The sequence below is a fragment of the Anomaloglossus baeobatrachus genome, chromosome 3 (assembly GCF_048569485.1).
Source record: "Anomaloglossus baeobatrachus isolate aAnoBae1 chromosome 3, aAnoBae1.hap1, whole genome shotgun sequence".
NCBI lineage: Eukaryota > Metazoa > Chordata > Amphibia > Anura > Aromobatidae > Anomaloglossus > Anomaloglossus baeobatrachus.
Window position 1 is genome coordinate 316550026 of NC_134355.1, and position 27228 is coordinate 316577253.

At 45.6% G+C, this 27228-nt stretch overlaps 1 protein-coding gene across 1 annotated transcript in view; it reads right to left on the minus strand.

Moving 5' to 3' along the window:
• The window catches only part of NT5DC1 (5'-nucleotidase domain containing 1), a 422920-nt gene that overhangs the window by 54942 nt on the left and 340750 nt on the right, over positions 1 to 27228 (minus strand). The window contains exons 8-9 of the mRNA XM_075340036.1: positions 22267 to 22364; positions 17903 to 18021 (exon numbers count right to left, since the gene is read on the minus strand). Of these exons, the coding sequence (XP_075196151.1) occupies positions 17903 to 18021; positions 22267 to 22364 (217 nt within the window). The remainder of the gene's footprint in view (positions 1 to 17902; positions 18022 to 22266; positions 22365 to 27228) is intronic.

Genomic DNA, 27228 nt, shown 5'->3' on the forward strand with positions numbered 1-27228 from the left:
GCAGATCCCGAAGCGGAGATAGATCCAGCTTTCTTCTGCTAAACCTGCCGGTGTGGGGCTCTCAAAGCCCACGCCACAACACCACAAAAGCCGCAGCCACGTAGCCACAGTTAGGGCCCATAGCTCACAGGAGGCAAGAAGCTGGAGTGATCTGGCCCAGGCAACAAGCAAACGGCAAACGAAGGGGAGTGAGGCTTCAGCAACTTCCCTGGGTGACCCCCATAGGGACTCAAAGTCGGGGTCACCCCAAACCACCAAGGGCTAAGGAAGGCGAGTTAGTAGTCACCCTCACAAGTCAGCCTGAAGGACACCTGGTTCCCGCCTGGTTCATCCCAGCTACGCCCGGGTTACTCACCCTGCCACCTGAAGTGAGTAAAAACCCTGAAAGACATTCTGCCTGTGTGGAGTTATTCTGCGCCTTGTGGTACTACGCACCTACACAGGGCCCTGGTGCTTGCCTCACTCTCAGGAGGCTATTCCATCTAACTGCACTCACCATCAGCCCCAGGCGTCCCTCAACCTGCAGTGGCGGTCCCTACTGGCCGCAATACTGAGAGTGGCGTCACGACAAGAAGAAGATCTCCTACCTGTAACGAAGATCCAGCCGAGTGGAGTCCCTGAAGGTAATGCACCGACACTACACCTGTGGGGCTTCACACAGCTAGCAATACTTCGTAGCAGTTTAAACCTGGAGAGACGCTTAGAGTTAAACGAGTAGGCTCTGCCTGGGGCCAGTTATATGGAGGTGGGTGAGATCCGGACAGAGGTAGGTAGCTGGGTAAGGCCAGTTTCACACATCCTTGTTTTTGCCAGTTTTGCGGATCCGGCGCGCTCCCGTACAGTGAATACAGTACAATGACAGCGCTGTAACTTCCGGGTCACATGACAGCATACACTGTATGGGAGTGCGCCGGATCCGCGAAACCGGCAAAAACAAGGATGTGTGAAATTGGCCTAACAGAAGAAGAAAAAATGTCAGGGAGTCAAGTCCTGATCTGCCACACCCTAGTGAATATGCCTGTGTGGCTGACACCAGGCATGTAGAGCTCAAACTAGGATCATTACAGCTGGATGTTGCTCCTAGCATTCAGAAAAATGACCTGTGTTGTAAGGAGGGAAATAAAAGTGCAGCAAAGGCCAGACAGATGTTGGTGGTAGAGAACACTATAATTAGATGGACAAACAAGGTCATCTGTCATCGATAGCATGCATGCTAACAGTTTGTACTCGGTTCTGCATATTTTGGATTAGATATACAGACTGCTGGGTGGGATTGAAGAAAACCCAGCGGTCATGGTACACAATGCTACCATTGACAAAGTTGGAGGGAGACAGAGGGTCTTTAAAAATCATTTCAGAGAGCTAAGAGGGAAGCTGAACTTCAGAATCGTCAAGGTGGTGTTTTCATTAATATTGCCAGTGCTACAAGCATCACTACAAAGATATCAGAAGCTTAAGCTAGGTTCACATTTCCGTTGTTTAGGATCAGTCACAATCCACCGCTCTGATAAACAATGCAATGCGTTTGGCAGATTCCGTTGTTTCCCATAGACTTATATGAGTGGCGGGTTGTTACTTATCACCCTGAGTTGCATCTGCCGCGCGGCGCATCAGTCGTTTACTGACTGACTGTTGGGCAGGAGGGACGCAGCATGCAACGGTTTTTGTTGCGGCAAAAAACCGCACCCTCCAGGATTCCGTTGGAATCCGTCAGGAGGAATAATGTAAGTCTATGGTGCAGGATTCCGTTATCCTGCGTCACGCGACGGATTCCAGTGCAGGAATCCGTCACGTGTTACTGAGCATGTCCAGTATGTCCAGCAGAACGTCCAAAATCATATAAAATCAGTTCCTCTCTCTCTTAACCCCACCCCCCTACGCAGGTTTTAAACTGAAATCATTGCACCAACGGAATCCATCCTTTGTGAACAATTCCATGCATTTCTTGTCACACGTTGCACAATGCATCAGTCCCATGCGTCAAGCAACGCATGTGACTGATGGAAAACAATGGAAATGTGAACATAGCCTTAGGGAGATAGATAAGTGGCTTAGAAATTGGTGCCGGAAGGAAGGGTTTGGGTTCATGGAGGACTGGGCTGACTTCTCTGTCATCTACAGGCTCTACAGCAGGGACGGACTGCACCTCATTTATAACCCTGGTAATAGTTTGCCCTTTCACAATATGCAGAGAAAGGAAAAAAAGGTGAAGAAAAAAAAGTGGAGATCCAGCACTGTTTAAAATCTCTTATTCCTTCTTTATTTCTTCTCATTTAAAAAACACACCAACAGGGGATTACACCGTCTCCATATTAAAATTGTAACACAAAACGCGTTTCGAACATTCTAAGTGTTCTTGATCACATCAAGAACACTTAGATGTTCGAAACTCATATTGTGTTACGCTTTTAATATGAAGATGGTGTAATCTTCTGTTGGTGTGTTTTTTAATTGAGAAGAAACAAAGAAGGAACAAGGGATTTTAAACAGTGCTGGATATCCACTTTTTTTCCTTTCTCTGCATACCATGTGGGTGCAGGCCACAGGATCCGTACACTGATCTAAAGAAAATCTGTATGGCTTCTACAAGGACTAATGCGGGCTTTGCATGTTGCGACATCGCAAGCAGATGCTGCGATGCCGCACGCGATAGTCCCCGCCCCCGTCGCAGGTACAATATCCTTGTGATAGCTGCCGTAGCGAACATTATCGCTACGGCAGCTTCACATGGACTCACCTGTCCTGGGACGTCGCTCTGGCCGGCGACCCGCCTCCTTATTAAGGGGGCGGGTCGTGCGGCGTCACAGCGACATCACACAGCAGGCGGCCAATAGGAGCGGACAGGCGGAGATGAGCGGGATGTAAACATCCCGCCCCCTCCTTCCTTATATCCTACGGAAGCCGTGGTGACGCCGGTAGGAGATGTTCCTCGCTCCTGCGACTTCACACACAGCGATGTGTGCTGCCGCAGGAGCGAGGAACAACATCGGACCGTCGCGTCAGCGTAATTATGGATTACGCCGACGCTGCACCGATGATACGATTACGACGCTTTTGCGCTCGTTAATCGTATCATCTAGGCTTTACACACTACGATGTCGCATGCGATGCCGGAAGTACGTCATTTTCAATTTGACCCCACCGACATCGCACCTGCGATGTCGTAGTGTGCAAAGCCCGCCTAAGTGGTGAGCTCATACATTCCCTTCTTTCCTTTCACAATATGTAGATGGTCATTACATACATTGTACTTGAATTCATATGAATATTCAGTGTTTTACCATGCTGGCAGCATTTATCCCTTTCTCACAATGGAGATTGTTGTGCTCATGCCTGGTATTGCTCCTTCACTTTGTGCACTGCAGACAGCATCTGAGGGGTGACGTGGGTGTGATGATGATGTCAAGGGTACTTCACCAACCCGCCGTGTCACCTGGATGGTTGAAAGTGATGAGCATGAGCACCAGTAATCATGCACTGCAATTATGCTGTTCCATCTCTATGCACCTGTGGGGAGAGTATTTAGTGTGTACTATCTCACATTAAGACACAACCCAACATCTTCTATGATGTATATGCCCCCAATCACTTCTGTGATGTATATGCCCCAGCTCCTCCTGTGATGCATACGCTCCAGCCACTCGAGTGATGTGTAGATGCCCCAGCTCCTCCTGTGATGTATAAGCCCCAGCCCCTCTAGTGATGAATATGTCCTAGCCCCTCCTGTGGTACATATGCCCCCAGTTTCTCCTGTGATGTATATTCCCAAGCCCCTCCTGTGATGTATATGTTCCCAACCCCTCCTGTGATATGTATTCCTCAGGCCCTTCTATGATGTGTATGCCTCTGGCCCTCCTGTGATGTGTATTCACCAGCACCTCCTGAAATGTGTATGGCCCAGCCTCTCCAATGACGTATAGATGCCCCAGTCTTCTGTGATGTATATGCCTCCAGCTCCTGTGATGTATATGCCGCAGGTCCTGATGTGATATATATGCATCAGCACCTTCTGTGATGTAAATGCCCCAGCCCCTCCTGTGATGTATAAGTGCATTTCAATGAATTAGAATTTCCTCAAAAAGTTCATTTATTTCAGTAATTCAATGAAAAAGGAGAAATGCATATATCATATAGTCGTTACAAACAGAGTAATCTATTTCAAGTTTTTATTTTTGTTAATGTTGATGATTGTGGCTTACAGACAATGAAAACCCTAAAGTTAAATCTCAGAAAGTTAGGATAATTACCACAAAACACCTGCAAAGGCTTCCTAAGCGTTTAAAATGGTCCCTTAGTCTGGTTCAGTAGCCTACACAATCATGAGGAAGACTGCTGACTTCACAGATGTCCAGAAGGCAGTCATTGACAACTCCACAAGGAGGGTAAGCCACACATAGTCATTGCTAAACAGGCTGGCTGGTCACAGAGTGCTGTATCCAATTATATTAATGGAATGTTGAGTGGAAGGAAAAAGTGTGGTAGAAAAAGGTGCACAAAAAAACGGGATAACTGCAGCCTTGATAGGTATGTTAAGAAAAGGCCATTTAAAAATTTGGTGGAGATTCACAAGGAGTGGACTGCTGCTGGAGTCAGTGCTTCAGGAGCCACAACACACAGACATATCCAGGATATGGGCTACAACTGTCACATTCCTTGAGTCAAGCCACTCATGACCAATAGACAATGCCAGAAGCATCTTACCTGGGCCAAGGAGAAAAATAACTGAACTGTTGCTCAGTGGTCCAAGGTGTCGTTTTCAGATTAAAGTAAATTTTGCAGAAGGAAGAGTGGAGAGGCACACAATCCAAGCTGCTTGAGGTCTTTTGTAAAGTTTCCACAATCAGTGATGGTTTGGGGAGCCATGTCATCTGGTGGTGTAGGTCCACTGTGTTTTATCAAGAACCAAAGTCAATGCAGCCATCTACTAGGAAATTTTAGAGAACTTCATGCTTCCCTCTGCTGACAAGCGTTTTGGAGTTGCAACTTTTATTTTCCAGCAGGACTTGGCACCTGTCCACACTGCCAAAAGTACCAATACCTGGTTTAATAACGACAGCATCACTGTGCTTGATTGGCCAGCAAACTCACCTGACCTAAACCCCATAGAAAATCTATGGGTTATTGTCAAGAGGAAGATGAGAGACACCAGACCAAACAATGCAGATGAGTTGAAGGCTGTTATCTAAGCAACCTGGGCTTCCACAAAAAGCATAGGTCCCTAACTAAAACATAACATTTAATGATAATCTTAAAATGGTCTGTAACCACAATGCAATACAATGTATCAAAACGGTGCACAGAGGGGAGGAGGAAAAAAATCCCTACAATGTCCACTCCCTCCTATGCCCTACCTAGTCGTGGAGGTTGGCACCCTAGATGTACAATATGGTGCCCCCACACACCGATGGCTGTCTCTTCCCTTACCCTATATCTGATAGCAGGAGAAAAGCAGGTTTAAATACCGCGCCAAACCACAGGAGTCCAGATGGTGTTAGTAAAATTCTTCCCTTTATTTTCACATGTCTACGGGTTTCGAGGACATATCCGTCCTCTTCCTCAGGACAATGTACAGAGAATACTATCATAATATGATATCATGATAGTATTCTCTGTACATTGTCCTGAGGAAGAGGACAATGGTTTGGCGCCTGTGGTTTGGCGCGGTATTTAAACCTGCTTTTCTCCTGCTATCTGATATACCTCTTCGTTGCGGGACTGCTGCCTTCCACGCTACTTATACGCTTGTTAAGGGGTTGTGACTGGCACAACCCTACCAGGTGAGTGCTTTTACTTGCATTCACCCCCTTGTGTCATACCGGGTAAGACCCTATTGCGCCTTCTCTTTCCACAGCTTCTTTTGTCTTCCCTTACCCTGTTAACCCCTGTAACAAATAAAGTGCAGTGCTCAAAGATAAAGTGATTCAAGTACATAAACCCCCCAGGAACCCAGGAGGTCACAAGAGTTCTCTATGAGCACAACAATGTAATCAGGGACAGGCTATTAAATAACTTATCTTTTCATCGCCTCCTGCCTCGAAGCGTTTCCCCAAATCTGGTTCATCAGGAGACCAATAGTTACCAAGTGTGGCTAGATAAACCAAAGAGCAGCAACCATACTGCTGGATTTGAATGATACTGTATCATAGCTTTTTTTTATTTCATTGTTTAATTGGTACTTTTAATGCAAGTCCTGACCCCTGTCTTATACTCACACCGTCTTCATCTGTTACCAAAGTTGCTCCGGTCAATCAAATACAGTTTGTGATCTGCTGGCTTCTCCAGTGTTTCATGGAGCACACCGGAGGTCACTTTTCAATACAATTCTACGGGCGCTTCATTCTGGCTTTCATAGAGTTGCATTGCACGCTTGTGATCTAACTTCTGACTTCTGGCCAGTGAGAAATTAGGGGCACAAAGTTGTCCAGAAAAAGGATGAAAATGGCAAAGAGTAACGGCCACTTTACACACAGAGATAAATCTTTGGCTGATCTATGGTTGCAGTGAAATCATGGACATATTGTTCTATTTGTACACCGTCACAAACCTGGCACTGATTGTCCACAATTTCACTGCAACCACAGATCTGGCTCGGATTTATCTCTGTGTGTAAAGTGGCCTTAAGTGTAAAGGGTGCTTTACACGCTGCGACATCACTAACGATATATCGTCGGGGTCACGTCATTAGTGACGCACATCCGGTGCCATTAGTGACATCGCAGCGTGTGACACCAAGGAGTGACGATCAACAAGCGCAAAAATTTAAAAAATCATTGCTCGTTGACACATCGCTCCTTTTCAAAATATTGTTGCTGCTGCAGGTACGATGTTGTTCGTCGTTACTGCGGCAGCACACATCACTATGTGTGACACCGCAGGAACGACGAAGATCTCCTTACCTGCGTCCACCGGCAATGAGGAAGGAAGGAGGTGGGCGGCATGTTCCGGCCGCTCATCTCCGCCCCTCCTCTGCTATTGGACGGCTGCCGTGTGACGTTGCTGTGACGCCGCACGAATCACCCCCTTAGAAAGGAGGCAGATCGCCGGCCAGAGCGACGTCGCAGGGAAGGTAAGTCCGTGTGACGGGTGTTAGCGATGTTATGTGCTACTGGCAGTGATTTGCCCGTGAAGCACAACCGACGGGGGCGGGTATGCTCGCTAGCGATATCGGTACCGATATCGCAGCATGTAAAGTGCCCTTAAGACAAGGGCCAGCAACTTAGATTTAAAGCACCACTCCAGCGGTAAAAAAACCCTAAATGCTGGAGTGGTGTTTTAACTCTACTTTTAAAAGTTATACTACTCAAATGGAATGTGGAAAACTGTAATGGCTGTGAAACTACTAAATACTGCATTTCATTATTTAGAAAACAGAAGAAACTTTTAATTTCCATGAATAAAATAGACTTTAGCTGTATGAAAGTTAAGATCAACATCATGCTTCATCAAAGAGTTGGGATCCAAAAGAACCACTTAAATATGGCTACTCTTTCTTCACGGAATATTTAGTCTTTCATCTCACAAGGCATCTGTATGTTTATATTTTCCATGGAATAGTTGGATTTATTAGAATCATATGAGTCTAGCCTTCATTGCTTAATAGAATGAAACATCTGCATGCCATCCATGGGTTTTCATGCAATAGAAAGCAGGTGAGGTCTTTAGGAACACCTAGCTGAGAGAACTGACATTTCAAATCTCAGTCGAAAGTTGGGGGAAGAATACTAGTGCTCTTCACTGTGGAGGTGTTAAGCTACAGCGAAAAGTGAGTTTCTCATTAAGGGTCACCGGAGAGGTGGAACTAAACCTGTAGATCCATTTAGATTCTTTTTGTGCAATATTAGAGTCCCACTCCACTCATCTATCATGTTGCGCCACCACTTCTGTGACCTTAAAACTGAAGATCTTTAAGTCACCACCATGTACCTCCCTCACATGTCTGGAGATTGGTGTCTCTCTGGCATTCTTAATGTCACCTACATGATCACCTATGCGTCGTCTGAACTCCCTCTTGGTTTTGCCAATATAATCTTTGGGCATGTGCACTGAAACAAGTAGATAACACCCCGTATTTTTCCAGCACTCATGACGGCACCACGAGAGAGGGGATCCACCCTTCAAGGACAGGAAACCTCCATAATAAAAAGGGGCCACACCTCTTCCCACATCAGTTGGTTTCCCGTCCTTGAAGAGGGAGCCTCCAGGAATCCACTAGGATTCAGGATGGTCCTGATGGGCTGAAGATAAAGATTCCGGCACCCGGCCGGCCAACTCTGGCAGAGGCACGGGTCCTGCTGCAGTCGGCCGAGGTGCTGTGGAGCCGCCGCAGCAGACCTATGGGGGTCAGGACTCCGAGCAGCACACCCTCCTCCGGTGACGCCGCGGCAGTGGAGTAGCCATGCATGGGGAAGCGGTGTGGAGCCTTCGAGGACCAGGTAAGGGCCGGTCGGCTGCGGTGCTATCCCGCTGCAGCAAACCCACAGGGGCTCCTGCCTGTGCGCGGGTTATCTACCCCCCCTCCCTACCATGCTGGAAGCGGGCGCCGATGGACGGGATGGACAGGGCTGCTGCTGCACTTGCGGTGGCATCCTCGCGGCTGCAGACATTGTGGCGCTTCCGGGTTGTAAGGAAGCACCATGCTGTGTGTGGCAGGTGAGGTGTCCGGGCAGTGCGCATGCTCAGAGCGTCCCTTCCTATTGGGCGCTCTGTTTGGTGACGTCATCTCCCGGAAATCAATGGGAGGGGTTTCCAGCTCTTTTAAAAAAATTAGTGGCAATCTTCACAGTGGTGTCTGCGTCCAGCCACACTTCAGAACATGGCTGACAAGAGGTCGGCTGTGTCTCCTTCATCTCCTTCATCCCCAAAGCCACACTCTGATCAGGATACTGCCTCCCAGAAGCAGCAGCAAAGAGGTAGGCGGGATAGCAGTGTCACGGGCTCTGGAAACAAGCGGGGGATGAGAGATGACCGGTCCAGCCAGCGAAAGGCGGATTCTGGCACCCCTGACAGTAAAAGACTATCTAAAGGAGGTTAGTCAGATGATGTCCCTACTCACCCGGTACAACGTCTTGCAGCTATGGGTGAGTGATGGCTAATAGTTCACCGCTTTTTAAAACAGCAGTCGTCTTGTCTGTGTTTTTTCTAGGATCGGAATAAGCCTAAGAAATGTTTGTCCAAGTCCAGACATAAAGAATGTGCCTTATGCAGTAAGGAACTATCCAGTTCCTGGACTAAGAGGCTGTGCAGAGGCTGCATTCAGCAGACTCTGTCAGAGGAACAGCCGGGATTTACCTCTGATCTGAGATCCAACATAAGGGAAGAGGTCAGGGAATCTTCCGATCCCTGTCCGGGGTTAAAAGCTCTGTGGCATCTAAGCCCCCTTTGCTACCCACGAAGACTCTGATAGGTCTGATGGGGAATGTGATTCTTCCGGCTCTACTTGACGCTTCTCCTCAGATAGCGACTCAGGAGGTCGCCAGTGCTTCCCGATCGAGAATATGAGGAAGTTAGTTAAGGCTGTACGGTCCCCACTATGGGCATCCCAGACGAAAAACTCGAAAAATCTATCCAGGATTAGATGTTCGGGGGCATGTAGCAGAAGAAACAGCGCTTCTTCCCAGTTGTAGATAAACTGCAAGCTTTGATTACCCGAGAATGGAAGAAGCCTGATAAGAGGCATTCCCTTCCAGGCGCCTTTAAGAGGAAGTATCTATTTGAGGACGCCTCCTGCTCCACCTGCGATAAGGATCCAAAATTAGATGTTGCGGTCGCCAAGGCATCTAGAAAGTTTGCCTTGCCATTTGAGGACATGGGTTCATTGAAAGACCCGTTAGATAAAAAAGCAGATCACTTCCTGAAAAATACTTGGGAGGCATCTGCTGGAAGACTGAGACGCGCCATTGCTGCTACCTGTACGGCTAGATCACTGACAATATGGATCAATGAACTGTAAGACCAGTTTAGATCAAAGGCACCAAAGGAGAAAATTGCTTCATCCATTTCCAGATTACAGGGAGCGGCGGCCTTCCTTGCAGACTCCTCAGCGGACTCCACTAAGTTGGCAGCAAAGTCAGCATCCCTCTCTAATGCAGCTAGAAGAGCACTTTGTTAAAATGCTGGCGGGGGATATGCAAACAAAATCTATCCTTTGCAACATCCCTTGTAAAGGAGAATATCTGTTTGGGCCGGTCCTGGATGACATCTTAGAAAAGGCTAGTGATAAGAAAAGTGGCTTACCCTTTCTGTCATTCCATCTTCAAGGCGTTCTTTTCGAAAGAAGCAAGTTCGCCGGAATGCCCCACAAAGAGATTGGAATACCTGGTCCGATAGAAAGAAGCCGAGAAAGGGGTTCATGTTCAAGGGACCCTCAAAAGACCAGAAAAAATCATCCCAGTGACTCGCTTTCCCAGGTCGGAGGAGGCTCTCTCAGTTTCTTCCGGCTTGGGAAAAGATATCGTCAAGTTCATGGATCCTGGGCCTAATAAGATCAGGCCTCCAGCTACCCTTCCATCACCCTCCTCCTCAACAGCTCCTGATTACCCCTCTACGATGTTCTCCTACAGAACAACTGGCTTTGGAATCAGAGATCCAACAACTCCTCTTCAAAGGGGTTCTGTTCGAGGTTACCAAACAAGAACAAGGGGACGGATTCTACTCCACCCTCTTTCTGGTGAGGAAGCCAGATGGTTCATATCGAACCATAATAAACCTGAAAGCTCTCAACCAGTTCCTTCTGATCGACAGCTTCAAAATGGAGTCAGTGAGATCCATAGTGAAATATCTGTATCCCCAATGTCACATGGCAGTCAAAGACTTGCGCGATGGATACTATCATGTCCCGATCCACTCTCTATTCCAAAGCTTCTTTAGAGTAGCCCTGCACATGGGCAGTCGGGTCTGCCATTTTCAATACAAAGCCCTCCCCTTTGGTCTAGCAATAGCCCCAAGAATTTTTACAAAGCTAATAGCGGAAGTGACTGCTTATCTGCGTCAGAGGGAAGTCCTTCTTATTCCTTATCTGGACGACTTCTTGATCGTAGGCACCTCAACTCAACATTGCGCAGCCCTTCTACAGCAGGTGCAAGCTTCCCTGCTGGAATTGGGCTGGTTGATCAACCAGGAGAAGTCCAGATTAATCCCGTCCAAGGTTCAGCTGTTTCTGGGACTCTCTTGGGACTCACATACTCAAATGTGTCACCTACCAAATTCCAAAGTGGAAGCTCTCCAGACAGAGATAGAACGGATTCTGCGGACCGATCGCATATCTCTCAGGGGTGCAATGTCCCTTCTGGGCTCCCTGACTTCGGCCATCCCAGCAGTCCGATGGGCTCAATCGGACACCAGGGTCCTGCAGTGGAATGTCTTGCAGCATCAGAACACTCGGGGAGATCACCTAGACAGTCTCATTATTCTCAGTCCTCGCATACTGCAGTCCCTCTATTGGTGGTTAAATCCAGTCAATTTAGAAAGGGGGGTGCCTTGGATGGTACCAGAGCCAGTGGTGGTGACAACCGACGCAAGCTTGTACGGTTGGGGATCACATTTCGACAATCATTTCATTCAGGGAAGATGGTCTGGAGGAGAAGCTCAAAGTTCCTCGAAGACAAGGGAATTGCTGGCGGTAGAAAGAGGTCACTTCCTACTATTCCTGATGGGTCGCCACGTCAAAGTTCTGTCAGACAACCAGGAAATGGTAGCATATCTCAACCACCAGGGGGGTACTCGCTCCAGGCAGCTTATGACCATTGCAAGCAGGATCATGACTCTGGCAGAGGCTCACCTAGAATCCATATCGGCAGTACACATCAGAGGGAAAAAGAACACTATGGCAGACTTTCTCAGTCGCAACCGGTTTCACCAAGGAGAATGATCTTTAAATCAGTCCATTTTCAACAGGATAACGGAGAGGTGGGTGGTACCAGAGATAGACCTCTTTGCAACCATACACAACAGGAAGGTTCACAAATTCTGTTCCCTGGATCCGAGGGATCATCCTCACTCAGTAGACGCCCTATTGCTCAGATGGGACTTCCACCTCGCATATGCCTTCTCTCCGATCACCCTCATTCCTGCAGTACTAAAGAAGATACGGGAGGAATGAGCAGCAGTGATTCTCATAGCCTCCTTTTGGACAAAGAGACCATGGTTTTATTGGCTGACCAATCTGTCCATAACCAAACCATGGGTTTTTCCAGAATTACCGAATCTTCTATCTCAGGGTCCAGCATTCCACCCACAGAACACCAGGTTACATCTGACGGCGTGGAACTTGAGAGGTCACTGTTAGGAGACAAGGGGTTTTCTCTAGGTCTAGTCTCTACCTTGATGCAGTGTAGGAAACCTGTCACTACATGAATCTATGGGCAGATATGGAACAAGTTCTTAGCCTCCATGGGTGCAGATCCCGCTAAGCCGTCCCCGTCCCCATCATATTAGAATTCCTCCAGTGGGGTTGGGAATTGGGTCTGTCGGTTAGTACCCTTAAAGTGCAAGTTTCAGCCTTGAGTGCCTTGTATAATCATGCCCTGGCTGGAGATCGCTGGGTGTCTAGGTTTATTAGAGCCTGTGCTAGATCCAGACCTTGGTGCAGCATGCCCCTACCATCAGGAGATCTTACCTTAGTCCTCTCGACCTTAACACAGCCCCCCGTTTGAGCCCATAGATTCCAGATCACTCAAACATATGTCCCTCAAAACAATTCTCCTGGTCGCCCTCACCTCAGCCCGCAGGGTTAGTGACCTACAGGTCTTGTCCATATCTCCTCCAAATACTCAGTTTTTTGACGACAGAGTAGTTTTAACGGACCCCGCCTATTTACCGAAGGTACATTCTCACTTCCATAGGTCACAAGAGATAATGCTCCCTTCTTTTCATGACAACCCTTCTACTCTGCCTGGATGTTAGGCAGTGTCTTCAGCAGTATCTGTTGGTCACTTCAGTGGAGGAAGGATAAGTCTCTGTTTGTAATCTTCCAAGGTTGTAGGAAGGAGCTTAAGGCTTCTAAGTCCACCTTAGCCAGATGGATCAGGGATGCCATCCCCATTGCTTACACGGCTAGTGGTGAAGACGTGCCTCCTGGTCTAAAGGCGCACTCCACACGAGCATTGTAGCTTCCTGGGCGGAGAGGTCAGAGGTCTCCATCGAGCAGATCTGTAAGGCGGCTACCTGGTCTTCTCCATCCACCTTTTTTAAACACTATCGCCTTGATTTGTCATTCACCGACGTCCCCTTTGGGTGCAGACTGTTGTCCCTACCTAGGCCTTCTTCTATGTAATTCTCTCGTGGTGCCGTCATGGGTGCTGGAAAAATACGTAATTACTTACCGGTAATATGTTTTTTCTGAACCCATGACGGCACCCTTACATTCCCTCCCTGCACTTAGGTGTTGATAGTTTTATTTTATTTTTTGCTCCTCTTCACTGGGCAGTTACGGTGGCGGGGTATGTCTTAATGCTCGGTAACCCAACTGATGCGGGGAGAGGTGCCGCCCCTTTTTATTCTGGAGGTTTCCTGTCCTTGAAGGGCGGATCCCCTCTCTCGTGGTGCCGTCATGGGTTCAGAAAAAACACATTACCGGTAAATAATTACGTATTTTGCAATTAGCAAAAAATAGATTTTTGTAGAGTCTTCCTCTATCAGTGCATGTAAATGTAGCTGAAATATTTACTTACAACAGACGTGGCACTTACCGAACCTATATGTACCCAAGGGTACCGTCACACTAAATGATGTACCAGCGATTCCGACCACGATATGACCTGGTCAGGATCGCTGGTATGTCGCTACAGGGTCGCTAGTGAGCTGTCAAACAGTCAGATCTTCCCAATGATGCAGCAACAATACGGCGGTCGCTGGGACTGTCAAATAGCACGATTCAAATCTTGATTAGTAACATAGGCGTGCATCTACATCTACATTGCCTTTACCGCGCCCCCTCTGCTCCGATTGGTGGTCATAACTGCGCTGTGACTGGGTGGTCTTGCCTTTAGAAAAGGCAACATAATAGCGGTTCCATCCTTTTCCATCCTTGTCCATCCTACAGTCCCGATGCAGAATGGACTATATTACGATCTGCTGCTACACACAGTCCGGGACAAGTGAATTCAGCCCTCTGAAATGTACTGCGATCTGCAAGCCAGAACAGAGGATGGAAGCGGCCAATCCGAACGCAGTAGCAGGAGCCCAATGACCAAACAATGAACCAGAACAGTCGATCAGCGATTTCACAGCAGGGGCCAGGTCGCTGCTTAGTGTCACACACAGCGAGATCGCTGATGAGGTCACTGGTACATCACAAAACCTGTGACTCAGCAGCGATCATGCTAGCGATCTCGCTATGTGAGAAGTACCCCTAAAGCTATGTGCGCACAGTGCGTTTTTCGGGTGCGTTTTTGCTCAGAAAACTGCATGACTTTGCTTCCCCAGCAAAGTCTATGAGTTTTCATTTTTGCCGTCTGCACACAGTGTTTTTTTTTAGCTGCCTTTTTGTGGTGACCACAAAAACGCAGCATGTCAATTATGTTTGCTTTTTTCACTTCGTTTTCCACCCATTGAGTTCAATGAGATGTTCAAATACACAATGAAAAACGCAAATTGCAAATATAGCTGCATTTTATTGCGTTTCTATGACTAAAAATGCAGCTAGAAACGCAAGGGGTAGGTAGTAAAGTGACATGTACAGAAAGAGGATTCCTTCTGTTAGTAAACACAGAAGAGTGAATCCTCCCGATACAGCCACCGCTGCTTCCACCTGGTGGAAGCAGCTGCGAAAACAAAAGTGAACAGTGGAACAAAAAAGTCATACTCACCTGTCTGCATACTCCCGGTGCCATGTACGCTCCCATCTCCTCTTTCCGGTACCGCCACCCCCGCTACGGCTGTGTGCCGACTCCCGGGCAGCACGTCCGATAGCTGCAGGACCTTGCGGTGATCACCTGATGCGGTCACCTGACGCATTAGCTGATTGTAAGTCTCGTAGTGAAGTCGGCTTTTTACTGCCCGGCCGGCTTAAAATATCAGCTGATGCCGTCAGGAGACTTCATCAGCTGATTACCGGCAGCGATCAGACGGGAGTCAGCACGGACATGTGTATAATTTTTTTTTTTGCACTAGTGCATCAGCTGATTGTATAAACGGCTATTATACAATCAGCTGATGTGTGATGTGATTCAGGCCCTTGAACCTGACACATCATCTGATCGCTTTGCCTTCCAGCAAACCGATTAGATGATATTGGATCCGGATTGGACAGCACGGGACCCTTGACCCAGGATTACTGCGGAGGAGAAGGGTTCTTTATTTCAATAAAGATGGTGTCACTAATTGTGTTGTGTTTTATTTCTAATAAAAATATTTTTCTGTGTGTTGTGTTTTATTTTATCTTTACTAGAAATTCATGGTGGCCATGTCTAATATTGGCGTGACACTATAAATTTCGGGCTTAGGACCAGCTGATAATACACAGCTTGCCCTAACCCCATTATTACCTAGCGAGCCACCCGGCATCAGGGCAGCTGGATGAGTTGGATACAGCGCCAGAAGATTGTGCTTCTATGAAACCGCCATTTTCTGGAGTGTCTGCGGACTGCAATTCGCAGCAGGGGTGCCCAGAAAGCTTGGGCACCCTGCACTGCGGATTCCAATCCCCAGCTGCCTAGTTGTACCTGGCTGGACTCAAAAATTGGGCGAAGCCCACATAATTTTTTTTTAATTATTTCATGAAATTCAAAAAATGTATTTTTATAAATTTAATTTAAAAAAAAAAAAAAAAAAGGGCTTCCCTATATTTTTGGTTCCCAGCCGGGTACAAATAGGCAGCAGGGGGTTGGGGGCAGCCCGTACCTGCCTGCTGTACCTGGCTAAGCGTTCAAAATGGAGTAGAGAAGGGGTTAACGCCGCGCATCAGCCAAATGAAACTGTAGAGATGTTGATGAATAATATCTTTCTTTTATTTCATTGGTCTACGCGTTTCGAGGTCGAAACCTCTTCCTCAGGACCAGTACATCAACAAAAGCGTTTTTTGTTGATGTACTGGTCCTGAGGAAGAGGTTTCAACCTCGAAACGCGTAGACCGATGAAATAAAAGAAAGATATTATTCATCAACATCTCTACAGTTTCATTTGGCTGATGCGCGGCGTTAACCCCTTCTCTACTCCATTTTGAATGCTTATCCACGTGGGGCTGCAGCAGACGCCATTATCTTATGCTTATCAGTGGTTGTGACTGTCACAACCAAAATAGGTGAGTGTATATCTTCTGTATATACTGCACTGTTCCTCTGGTGTTACACTATCAGCGTTTCTTATTTTTAGATTTATGCTGTACCTGGCTAGCATACAAAAATATGACGAAGCCCACGTCATTTTTTGGGGGGGTAAAAAACTCCTGCATAGAGTCCTGGATGGAGGATGCTGAGCCTTGTAGTTCTGCAGCTGCTGTTTGCTCTCCTGCATACACTAGTGGATGGAGTATGCTGAGCCTTGTAGTTCTGCTCCCCCTGCCTTTCCCTCCAGCATACAGTCCTGGATGGAGCATGCTGAGCCTTGTAGTTCTGCAGCTGTTGTCTGCTCTCCTGCATACACTAGTGGATGGAGTATGCTGAGCCTTGTAGTTCTGCAGCTGTCTGCTGTCCTGCATACACTAGTGGAGAATGAAGATCATATTGAAGAAGGAAATGACATCAGACCTTTTTTTTCTTTTTCAACAATATTTAATGGCATTGTTCACTGATAAAAAACGCATAAAAACGCACTGAGCAAAAACGCAGAAAAACGCACCAAAAAACGCACCAAAACGCGGTAAAATGCATGCGTTTTTGCGTGTTTTTTGGTCGCGGGTGCGTTTACAAGTAGCGTTTTTGAAAAAAGTTAAAATACTAAATACTACAAGTCACTGGATCCTGACTGTACCGCACGCAACCGCATGTCAGCGCATGTTTACGCAAGTCCATTGCAAATTGAAATAAAAACGCATTTGTACTGGATCCATTTTTGCATTAAAAAAACGTTCAGGACACATGTTAAATCCGCCTAAGATGTCTAAATGCGTGGCTTGATACCTGGAGGACTCAGAGGTGGGTGGAAGCATACCACAGTTAATTAAAGAGCCATAAAAAAAAAAAGATATCATCCAGCTTGTTCTAAGAAATCCAGGTTTGGATACAACTTAACTTTTATTTTCAATATTAAGGCATGCCACCATATAGATATACGACAGTGAGTCAGAAAGTGGTCACCAGCAGACTATGTGTTTCAGCAACTTAGCTCGCCTTTATCATGGTCTCATGATGAAGGTAAACTAAGCTTTATCTGAACCTGAATTTCTTGGATGAATAAGTTGGATGAGATTTTTTCTTTTTAGCTCTTCAATATTTTTCAAAAAATGTATTTAGTTTTACACCACGATAGTGACCCGCACACAGGATCTGTGATTAGTTGCAGTCAGACGCTATCACATAGGCTGGAGGCGCATATGACTACAATCAAATCATAGACGCCAGGACGGCCAGTGGGCAGCGGAAGCACTGCATATGATTTAGCAATAATGAGTGGCCCCGGAAAAAGAATGAGCAACCCGGAAGTAGTTTCTGGCGTGCAGGAGACTCGGTAAGTATGAAGCACTTGCTTCATTCTTATTTTCTTTATTTTTCCTTTATTTTTACAGCATGTTCTTCAACTCCAGTCCTTAAAAGCTTCCATCACGCCATGTTTTCAAGATTTCCTTTGTGTTGCCCAGATGATAATTCTCTCACATGTCATACTAACATGGCATGATGGTGGCTCCTGAGGACTGAAGTTGGGGAAAAAAATTTACAGTATCAAAGTATTTTTCCCTTATTAATAAGTGAGGTATACTACATTACTAAGATTCAATTTAGGAAACTGAGTGAATAAATTATCATCTTACCTTAGGTTCTGGCTTCCCAGTCATTTTCTTAAGCAGATCATATAAATGAACCCAGTTACCCTGAGAGTACCAGCCTGCTTTCTCCAATGCTGGCAGCATGTCAATTTCCACATCATTGTCTACAAAGTCAATATAAATAGAAATGAGGAAAAATGAGCTTCCAATATGAAAGATATATATATAAAACGCACATTGTATATTATTATTATTATTATTATTATTATTGGATTGCTGAAGTAAAAGAGTAGGGTTCCCTGAACTGGATTCTTATCTTTTGGCCAGAGTGGGACAAAGGTTATAAAGAGCATATCGTGCCCAAGAGAAGTTGTCAGCAAATGAAAATCAAAGGACATCTCTAGAAAAAACTTGGGCAGCGAGGTTGCCGTGAAGGGGCGCTGGGCTGGTATTACAATGGCCATTATAATATTCTAAATACCTCCATTTATGTATAAGATGGAATTTATTTTGGTTTTTCATAGATGGAATTTTTTCTCATATTCATACACCATCCAGATATGCACCTGTTCACATTGTAAAGGTGCTGCCAGTACGGTTTGAAGTCAGGTTAGTACCAGCGTGGGAAACCAGCAAGGGAACCCCTGTTTCATTCTGTTTTTTTTCTATTGTATATATATATATATATATATATATATATATATATATATATATATATATATATATATACAGTGCTGGCCAAAAGTATTGGCATCCCTGCAATTCTGTCAGATAATGCTCAGTTTCTTCTTGAAAATGATTGCCATCACAAATTCTTTGGTATCATTATCTTCATTTATTTTACTTGCAATGAAGAAACACAAAAGAGAATGAAACAAAAATCAAATCATTGATCATTTCACACAAAACTCCAAAAATGGGCCAGATAAAGGTATTGGCACCCTTAGCCTAAGGGCGGCTTTGCACGTTGCGACATTGCACGTGCGATGTCGATGGGGTCAAATCGAAAGTGACGCACATCCGGCGTCGCAGTCGATATCGCAACGTGTAAATCCTTTTTGATACGATGAACGAGCGCAAAAGCGTCGTTATCGTATCATCGCTGCAGCCTCCGACATTTCCATAATGCCGGTGCAGCGACAGGGGCGATGTTGTTCCTCGCTCCTGCGGCAGCACACATCGCTGTGTGTAAAGCCGCAGGAGCGAGGAATATCACCTTACCTGCCTCCCGGCTGCAATGAGAAGGACGAAGGTGGGCGGGATGTTTACATCCTGCTCATCTCCGCCCCTCCACTTCAATTGGACGCCTGCCGTGTGACGTCGCTGTGACGCCGCACGACCCGCCCCCTTAGGAAGGAGGCGGGTCGCCGGCCAGAGGGACGTCGCACGGCAGGTATGTGCGTGTGAAACTGCCGTAGCGATAATAATCGCTACGGCAGCTTTCACTAGATATTGCACGTGCGACGGGGGCGGAACTATCGCTGCAGCATCGGTAACACATTGTTACCGATGTCGCAGCATGCAAAGCCCGCCTAATACTTGGTTGCACAACCTTTAGCCAAAATAACTGCAAACAACCGCTTCCGGTAACCATCAATGAGTTTCTTACAATACTCTGCTGGAATTTTTAGACCATTCTTCTTTGGCAAACTGCTCCAGGTCCCTGAGATTAGAAGGGTGCCTTCTCCAAACTGCCATTTTGAGATCTCTCCACAGGTGTTCTATGGGATTCAGGTCTGGACTCATTGCTGGCCACTTTAGTAGTCTCCAGTGCTTTCTCTCAAACCATTTTCTAGTGCTTTTTGAAGTGTGTTTTGGGTCATTGTCCTGCTGGAAGACCCATGACCTCTAAGGGAGACCCAGCTTTCTCACACTGGGCCCTACACTATGCTGCAACATTTGTTGGTAGTCTTCAGACTTCATAATGCCATGCACACGGTCAAGCAGTCCAGTGCCAGAGGCAGCAAAGCAACCCCAAAACATCAGTGAACCTCCGCCATGTTTGACTGTAGGGACCGTGTTATTTGCTTTGAATGCCTCTTTTTTTTTCCTGTAAACTCTATGTTGATGGCTTTTCCCCAAAAGCTCTACTTTTGTCTCATCTGACCAGAGAACATTCTTCCAAAACGTTTTAGGCTTTCTCAGGTAAGTTTTGGCAAACTCCAGCCTGGCTTTTTTATGTCTTGGGGTAAGAAGTGGGGTCTTCCTGGGTATCCTACCATACAGTCCCTTTTCATTCAGACGCCGACGGATAGTACGGGTTGACACTGTTGTACCCCCGGACTACAGGGCAGCTTGAACTTGTTTGGATGTTAGTCGAGGTTCATTATCCACCATCCGCACAATCTTGCATTGAAATCTCTCGTCAATTTTTCTTTTCCTTCCACATCTAGGGAGGTTAGCCAGAGTGCCATGGGCTTTAAACTTCTTGATGACACTGTGCACCATAGACACAAGAACTTTCAGGTCTTTGGAGATGGACTTGTAGCTTTGAGATTGCTCATGCTTCCTCACAATTTGGAGTCTCAAGTCCTCAGACAGTTCTTTGGTCTTCTTTCTTTTCTCCATGCTCAATGTGGTACACACAAGGACACAGGACAGAGGTTGAGTCAACTTTAATCCATGTCAACTGGCTGCAAGTGTGATTTAGTTATTGCCAACACCTGTTAGGTGCCACAGGTAAGTTACAGGTGCTGTTAATTCCACAAATTAGAGAAGCATCACATGATTTTTCAAACAGTGCAATACTTTTGTCCACCCCCTTTTTTATGTTTGGTGTGGAATTATATCCAATTTGGCTTTTTGACAATTTTTTTTATTTTTTTTCATTAAAGACAAATTAAATGAAGATAATAATACCAAAGAATTTGTGATTGCAATCATTTTCAGGAAGAAACTGAGTATTATCTGACAGAATTGCAGGGGTGCCAATACTTTTGGCCAGCACTGTATATATATATATATATACACACACACACTAATATACTGCTAACTTATTTTGTACTTCAAACTAACTCATCTCTTGGCTCCTGTTAGAACTTTTGAGTATTTAACTACAGCATTTGCATTCATTTATATATTACTCTCTTCACACAGCATTTCTTCTGTCACCTAGTGGCCCTTTCTCCATTTTTTTAAAATTGGGAATAAATTACAAGTGTGTCCATTACTTTTTTATTGGAACCGCAGTACATTTTTTACACTGGTATTGTATGCATTGGATTTCTTGTACATGTATTTACTTCCTAGATATGCAATCATTATTTATTAAGTAATCTGGTGATACTATCTCAGTGTAACCTTCTGGGTAGACTATTTGCATTACTAAATAATAAACTATTTTAAAAAAACCTTATAGCCAAGTACATTGGAAGTGAATCTCTCCTTCCTTTATATTGTGCCTTTAATTTCCAGCCATGTATTACTGGCATCTGCAGTGTACCATATCCCTCATCCCTCTTTGAATTTTTTATTATTTTGCATACTGGATATGTGTGATATCCAATTTTTGATTAAATATGTTTGAGACATTTGTTTCTGTGTATCTATAGGAATAGTATTTGAATTAAACAGACTCTGGGTAGTATTTAGGCCTGGGTTGTTTTTTAGTTTAGGTTGCATTTTAGGGTTGACAGACTCCTTCTATGTACAGTGTCTACCCAAACTATCAGAATGCATTTGCATGACACTTGGCTTTGAGCAAGACATCCAACTACCAGTGTTACTTTGACCTCACGCAACCAATTTCAAAGCTGCCACGATACAAAGCAAGATGAACATGGATGGTAGAATGGAGGTCTTTCCTCTTCAGTGAAAGAGCTCACTTTTGCCTCCAACAAAAGGATAGCTCGAGATTGTTATGGAGACCACATAGCTAAGCCATGAAGAGGATTCTATGAAGGAATGTCACACAGGTCCTACTCCTAGTATGATGGTGTGGAGTAGCATACTGTATGGTAGCCTCCAGTCTTCATTTGAGGTATACAAATAACTGAGCATTGCATTTGATTTGGTGATGGATCCAGAGGAACGGCCATTTCTCCAAAGTGTCCCAAGAGCCATTTCCACAAAGTGTCCAAAAAGAAATTCTCCACTAAACCGCCACTATATTTAGTATATTTAGTTTGAGCCTCTCATTTTATCTTTACCTAAGCAATAAAAGGTTTAATATGAGATTTATAAACATATATTTTGATTATCTTCTCCCTGTGTTTGCGTGGGTGTCCTCCTTGTAGCTGGTTTCCTACGATACTCCAAAGAAATACTGATAGGGATCTTAGATTGTGACAGTAAAGTGATGATGATATCTGTAAAGCGCTAAGAAATATGATGGTGATATATGAGCGCGCATAATATATAAAGGTCATGAAAGAAAAAAGAAAAAAAAAAAAAAACAAAAAAAACCTTACCAAGAGTCCAGAATGGTCTTTGTTGAGGAGTAAGAGAGAAAAATCCGGGCTTCAAGGCATTAGTAACTATTATGTCAAAAAGCTCTTCAAACTCCTTCCTACAAAAAAAAACAACAAAAAAACAACTATTTAGGATATGATTTACCCTATGTCATATTTTATACTGTGAAATACATTATTTTATTTAATAAAACACACTGGGCTTTTAGATATACACAATGTTTAGTATTGCCAAATTTGTCTTGTTCCGCAGGTAAATAACATTGGCATAGCTTTAATAAAATGGTCATTTGCTCTCATGTTACTGGCAAGGCATGTTAGTTTACGATTTCAGCTGGTATCATGACTTTTCATGGCTTTTTGGACGTCTCTTTCTGCCTGTGTTTAAAGGAGTTGTCCGACATTAGCTGTAATACTATTGTATGAACTGAGGATTTCGATTGCGTTAGGGCAATGACAACCAGAGACGGGTTCTTGGTGCAAAGACGTTTATAATATGCAACCAACAATATGTACACAGAACAGAACATAAACACAGTAGAACATAAACACAGTAAATACCTGCCAGGTTCGGAGCGAAGGGGTATTCCCGGGGCCGCGCACCGGACTCCCCCAGGGAGACCATCAGGAGCGAACCTCTATACAGGGACTGTCTGGCGATCACCCCAGAAGGCCTAAATGCGCAGCAGCCGGGACACGAAAGGGCAACAAGTATAGTCCAAAAATGTCCGTACGTGATGTGAGTCCGAAGGTGGATATGAAACGGAAGGAACCGGGCAGAAGTGCCGACCAGAGACGGCAGACGGAGTCCAGGCACAGCTTGATGAGACCAGGTGAAGTCCAGAGCCGGTGTCGGGTGTTTCAAAAGGATCCAAATAGCAATCAGGAACCAAGAGCAGCAGGGCAGGAGTAGACAGGAAGCAGTATACTCAAGCAACTAGACTAAGCTTAGGGGAGGGCTTTTAAACAGATGAACAGGAAGTAGGGCAACAGAACAGAAAACTCCATGTTAACAAAGGGCAAGATCCTTCAGAAGAAAACTGGAAATGCCGGAGCTGTATTGTCATATAAATCCCCCCTAAATTGTTATTTTTTGTTTTCTAACTTTTGTTCCTCTTGAATTATCCCTTTATTCTCTGCAGCTCCTTGTTTACATTCTGCCCCAGCAAACTGACCTCTTCCTGTGCTAAACCTCCCAGTCACAGCCGGCACCGCCCGGCCTCAGTGTCCAGCCCTTCCCCAGTGTCCAGCCTCGCCCATGCACACACATTCCCAGTCAGTATTCTACCCCAGCACCTGACCTGTTATCACTCTAGCATTGGAAATAACAGCCCCACATCGGGCTCTGCACCCCCCACCACATCGGGATCTGCGCCCCCCACACACATCGGGCTCTGCGCCCCACACACACATCGGGCTCTGCGCCCCCACACACATCGGGCTCTGCAACTCCCCCCCCACACACACACAAACGGCTCTCTGTACCGAGCTCCCCCCCACCATCGTTCTGTACCAACCCCTACCCCCATAGGGAACACATGTAGGCTGCATTCACATGACCGTTCCTTTTTTTGCGGTCCGCAAAAAAACGGTCCGTTTTTTTCACGGATGCATTCGTGTCATCCGTGTGCCTTCCTTTTTTTGCGGACCTCAAAAAACGGAAGCAGCAAGAAAGATAAATAGATGAGTAGATATAGAGATGGATAGATAGATATAGAGACAGAGAGATAGAGGGATGAATGAATGGGATAGATAAGATAGATAGATAGATGAGAAAGACCTATATAATGGCCCACCCCCTGCATGGCCTAAGCTGGCACCCTTTAGTGACTTTTATGTGGCACTAAAGGGTGCTTAGCCTTGTATTTAGCCAAAAAATAAATAATTAAAAAAAAACGACGTGGGGTCCCCCCTATCTTTTGTAGCCAGCTAGGGTAAAGCAGACGGCTGCAGCCTACAAACCACAGCTGGCAGCTTCACCTTGGCTGGTAATCCAAAACAGAGGGCACCTCACGCTGTTATTTTAAATTATATAAATAATTTAAAACAAAAAACGTGGGGTCCCCCCCAATTGGATCACCAGCCAAGGTAAAGCGGACAGCTGTGGTCTGGTATTCTCAGACTAGGGAGGTCCACTGTTATTGGACACTCCCCAGCCAAAAAATAGCAGGCTACAGCCGCCGCAGAAGTGGCGCATCCATTAGATGCGCCAATCCTGGCGCTTCGCCCCAACTCATCCCGTTGCCCTGGTGCGGTGGCAAATGGGGTAATATATGGGGTTAATACCAGATGTGTAATGTCACCTGGCATCAAGCATAGCAGTTGGTGATGTCACGCGTCTATCAGATACCCGACATCACCAACTCAGTCAGTAATAAAAAAAAAAAATAGACAACAAAAAAAGTTTTATTTGAAAAAAACACTCCCCAAAACATTCCCACTTTCACCAATTTATTGAAAAGAACAATAAAATCAGGGTCTGGCATAATCCAATAAGGGGTTCCCACGACAATCCATACCATAGTCACTGTTCCAGTCAATGAAGAACAGAATGTTCCCCATTGTCTGGGAGACCAGTGCAGTGACCTGAGCTAACATCAATAGCCCAGGTCACTGCAGGGGATGACGAGCACTGCCATCAGGAGGTTAGATGAGATCATTACCTGCTGTGACGATCTCCTGCTCTACTGACGTCAGCGCTGTCACTGACTTCTATGCCCACCGCGTTCTCAGCAGTATCGCGAGAGCCTGTGACGTCACCTCTAGTGACAGTCTCGGGCCGTCCGCGAGATGTGACGTGAGAATGCGGTGGGCATAGAAGGCAGTGACAGCGGTGACGTCGGCAGAGGAGGAGATCGTCACAGAAGTTAATGATCTCATCTAACCTCCTGCCAGCAGCGCTCGTCATCCCCGCGGCTGTACGCACTGTGAGAAGCTGCTGATACACTGCAGTGGAAGCGGGACACAGACTGCACAGGCACTCCTGCTATCCTAAACACTGTAAGCAGGGGGCCCGGAGCTGGCGGTGACACCGTGGGCGGGGTGAGTACAGGGTGCGGGGGAATTTGTGGGAGGGTGCAGGGAAGGGGGCGGTGACTCCACGCACTGTAGCCGCCCAGTAAGGCGGCAACGAGCTGTTCCCAGATTTGCATGTCAACATAGTCCTGCCTATGTTGACATGAAATGACCGGAAGCAGCAAAATCGCAGCAGGAGCGGTCACATGATCACTCTGTGCCGGGGGAGTGGGGCTGACAGCAGGGCAGGTAAGTGCTCACTATCTACTTCCCTGCCCCAATGTAGCCCAATAGGGTAATAATAAAAAAGTCAAAATAAGCCGGATAACCCCTCTAAACCTTTTCCCAGTGCCATTTCTCATTATTACACATAACTTAATTTATGCACATCTATGGTTTGACTTCTTTACCTGTGTGTATTGGATGGGTTGTTAATGACATCTGGTGAGAATTTCGTGTCAATAGCACCTTTAGAAAAATATTTATTTGGTACCGTGTATATATTATATATACTGTATATATTATATACATATATCTAATATATAAAGCTGAATGTGTGTGTGTATGTCCGGGATTGGCATCTGCACCGTCGCAGCTACAGCCACAAAATTTTGCACACTCACACGTCTGGGCCCTGAGAGTGTCATAGGCTATGTTGTGAGGCAAAATTTTAACCCCGTGCGTTCCAATTTACCAATCAATTTTACCCCTATCTCCTTAATGGGGAAAAAGTGAAACAAAAAGTGTATCCGCATCGTCGCATTTACAATCCCGAAATTTTGCACAGACACCTCATGTGACCCAGGGAACGTCGTAGACTATGTTTTGACAGGAAAATTTAACCCTGCACTTTACAGTTACTCTCCAAAAAACATGCCTCCATTAAAGTAAATGGAGCCTGGAACTACAGGTTTTTAGTAGGAGCTGTGATTGGTTGCTATAGGAACAAAAGACATTCATAGTATAAGAAGCTTATATGTGAGGTAATAAGATCTCGGTGGGGAGACGGATAGAGAGGGAGACAGAGAGAGAGACAGACAGAGAGACAGACAGGGAAAGAGACAAAGAGATAGAGACAGACAGGGAAAGAGACAGACAGGGAAAGAGACAGACAGAGACAGATGGTGAAAGAGACAAACAGAGACAGACCTAGAAAGAGACAGACAGAGACTGACCTGGAAAGAGACTGACCTGGAAAGAGACTGATGGGGAAAGAAACAGATGGGGAAAGAGACAGACAGACATGCAGACAGGGACAGAGACAGGCAGACAGGGAAGGAGGAGACAGCCAGAGAGACAGACAACGATAGATGGGGAAAGACACAGACCTTGATAGAGACAGACGAGGAAAGAGACAGAGAAATAGAGACAGACAAGGAAAGAGACAGACAGAGACAGGCAGACAGGGAAAGAGACAGACAGGAAAAGACACAGACAAAGAGACGGGGAGAAAGACGGGGAAAGAGACAGACCTGGGAAAGAGACAGACCTAGAAAGAGACAGATGGGGAAAGAAACAGAGGGATAGAGACAGACAAAAAAAGAGACAGACAGAGACAGGCAGACGGGGAAAGAGACAGACGGGGAAAGAGACAAACGGGGAAAGAGACAGACCTGGAAAGACACAGACGGAGTACATTACTTGGCCAATTTAGTTAAATCTGTGTGGAATATCTGTGGTCTTGAAATATATGTTGTGAAATGCTTCTATTAACTTAGTTTTATTCTTTTAATAATTACATTTCTATCTATTTGTTTTGTGGGTTTTGTGTGCAGAATAAATTTTGGTTAATACATTCTATTTTGTTAACAACAGTTATTAACCCGGGCGAAGCCGGGTAGTACAGCTAGTATATATATATATAGATATATATATATATATATATATATATATGTATATATATATATATATATATATATATAAATATATATATATATACATATACAT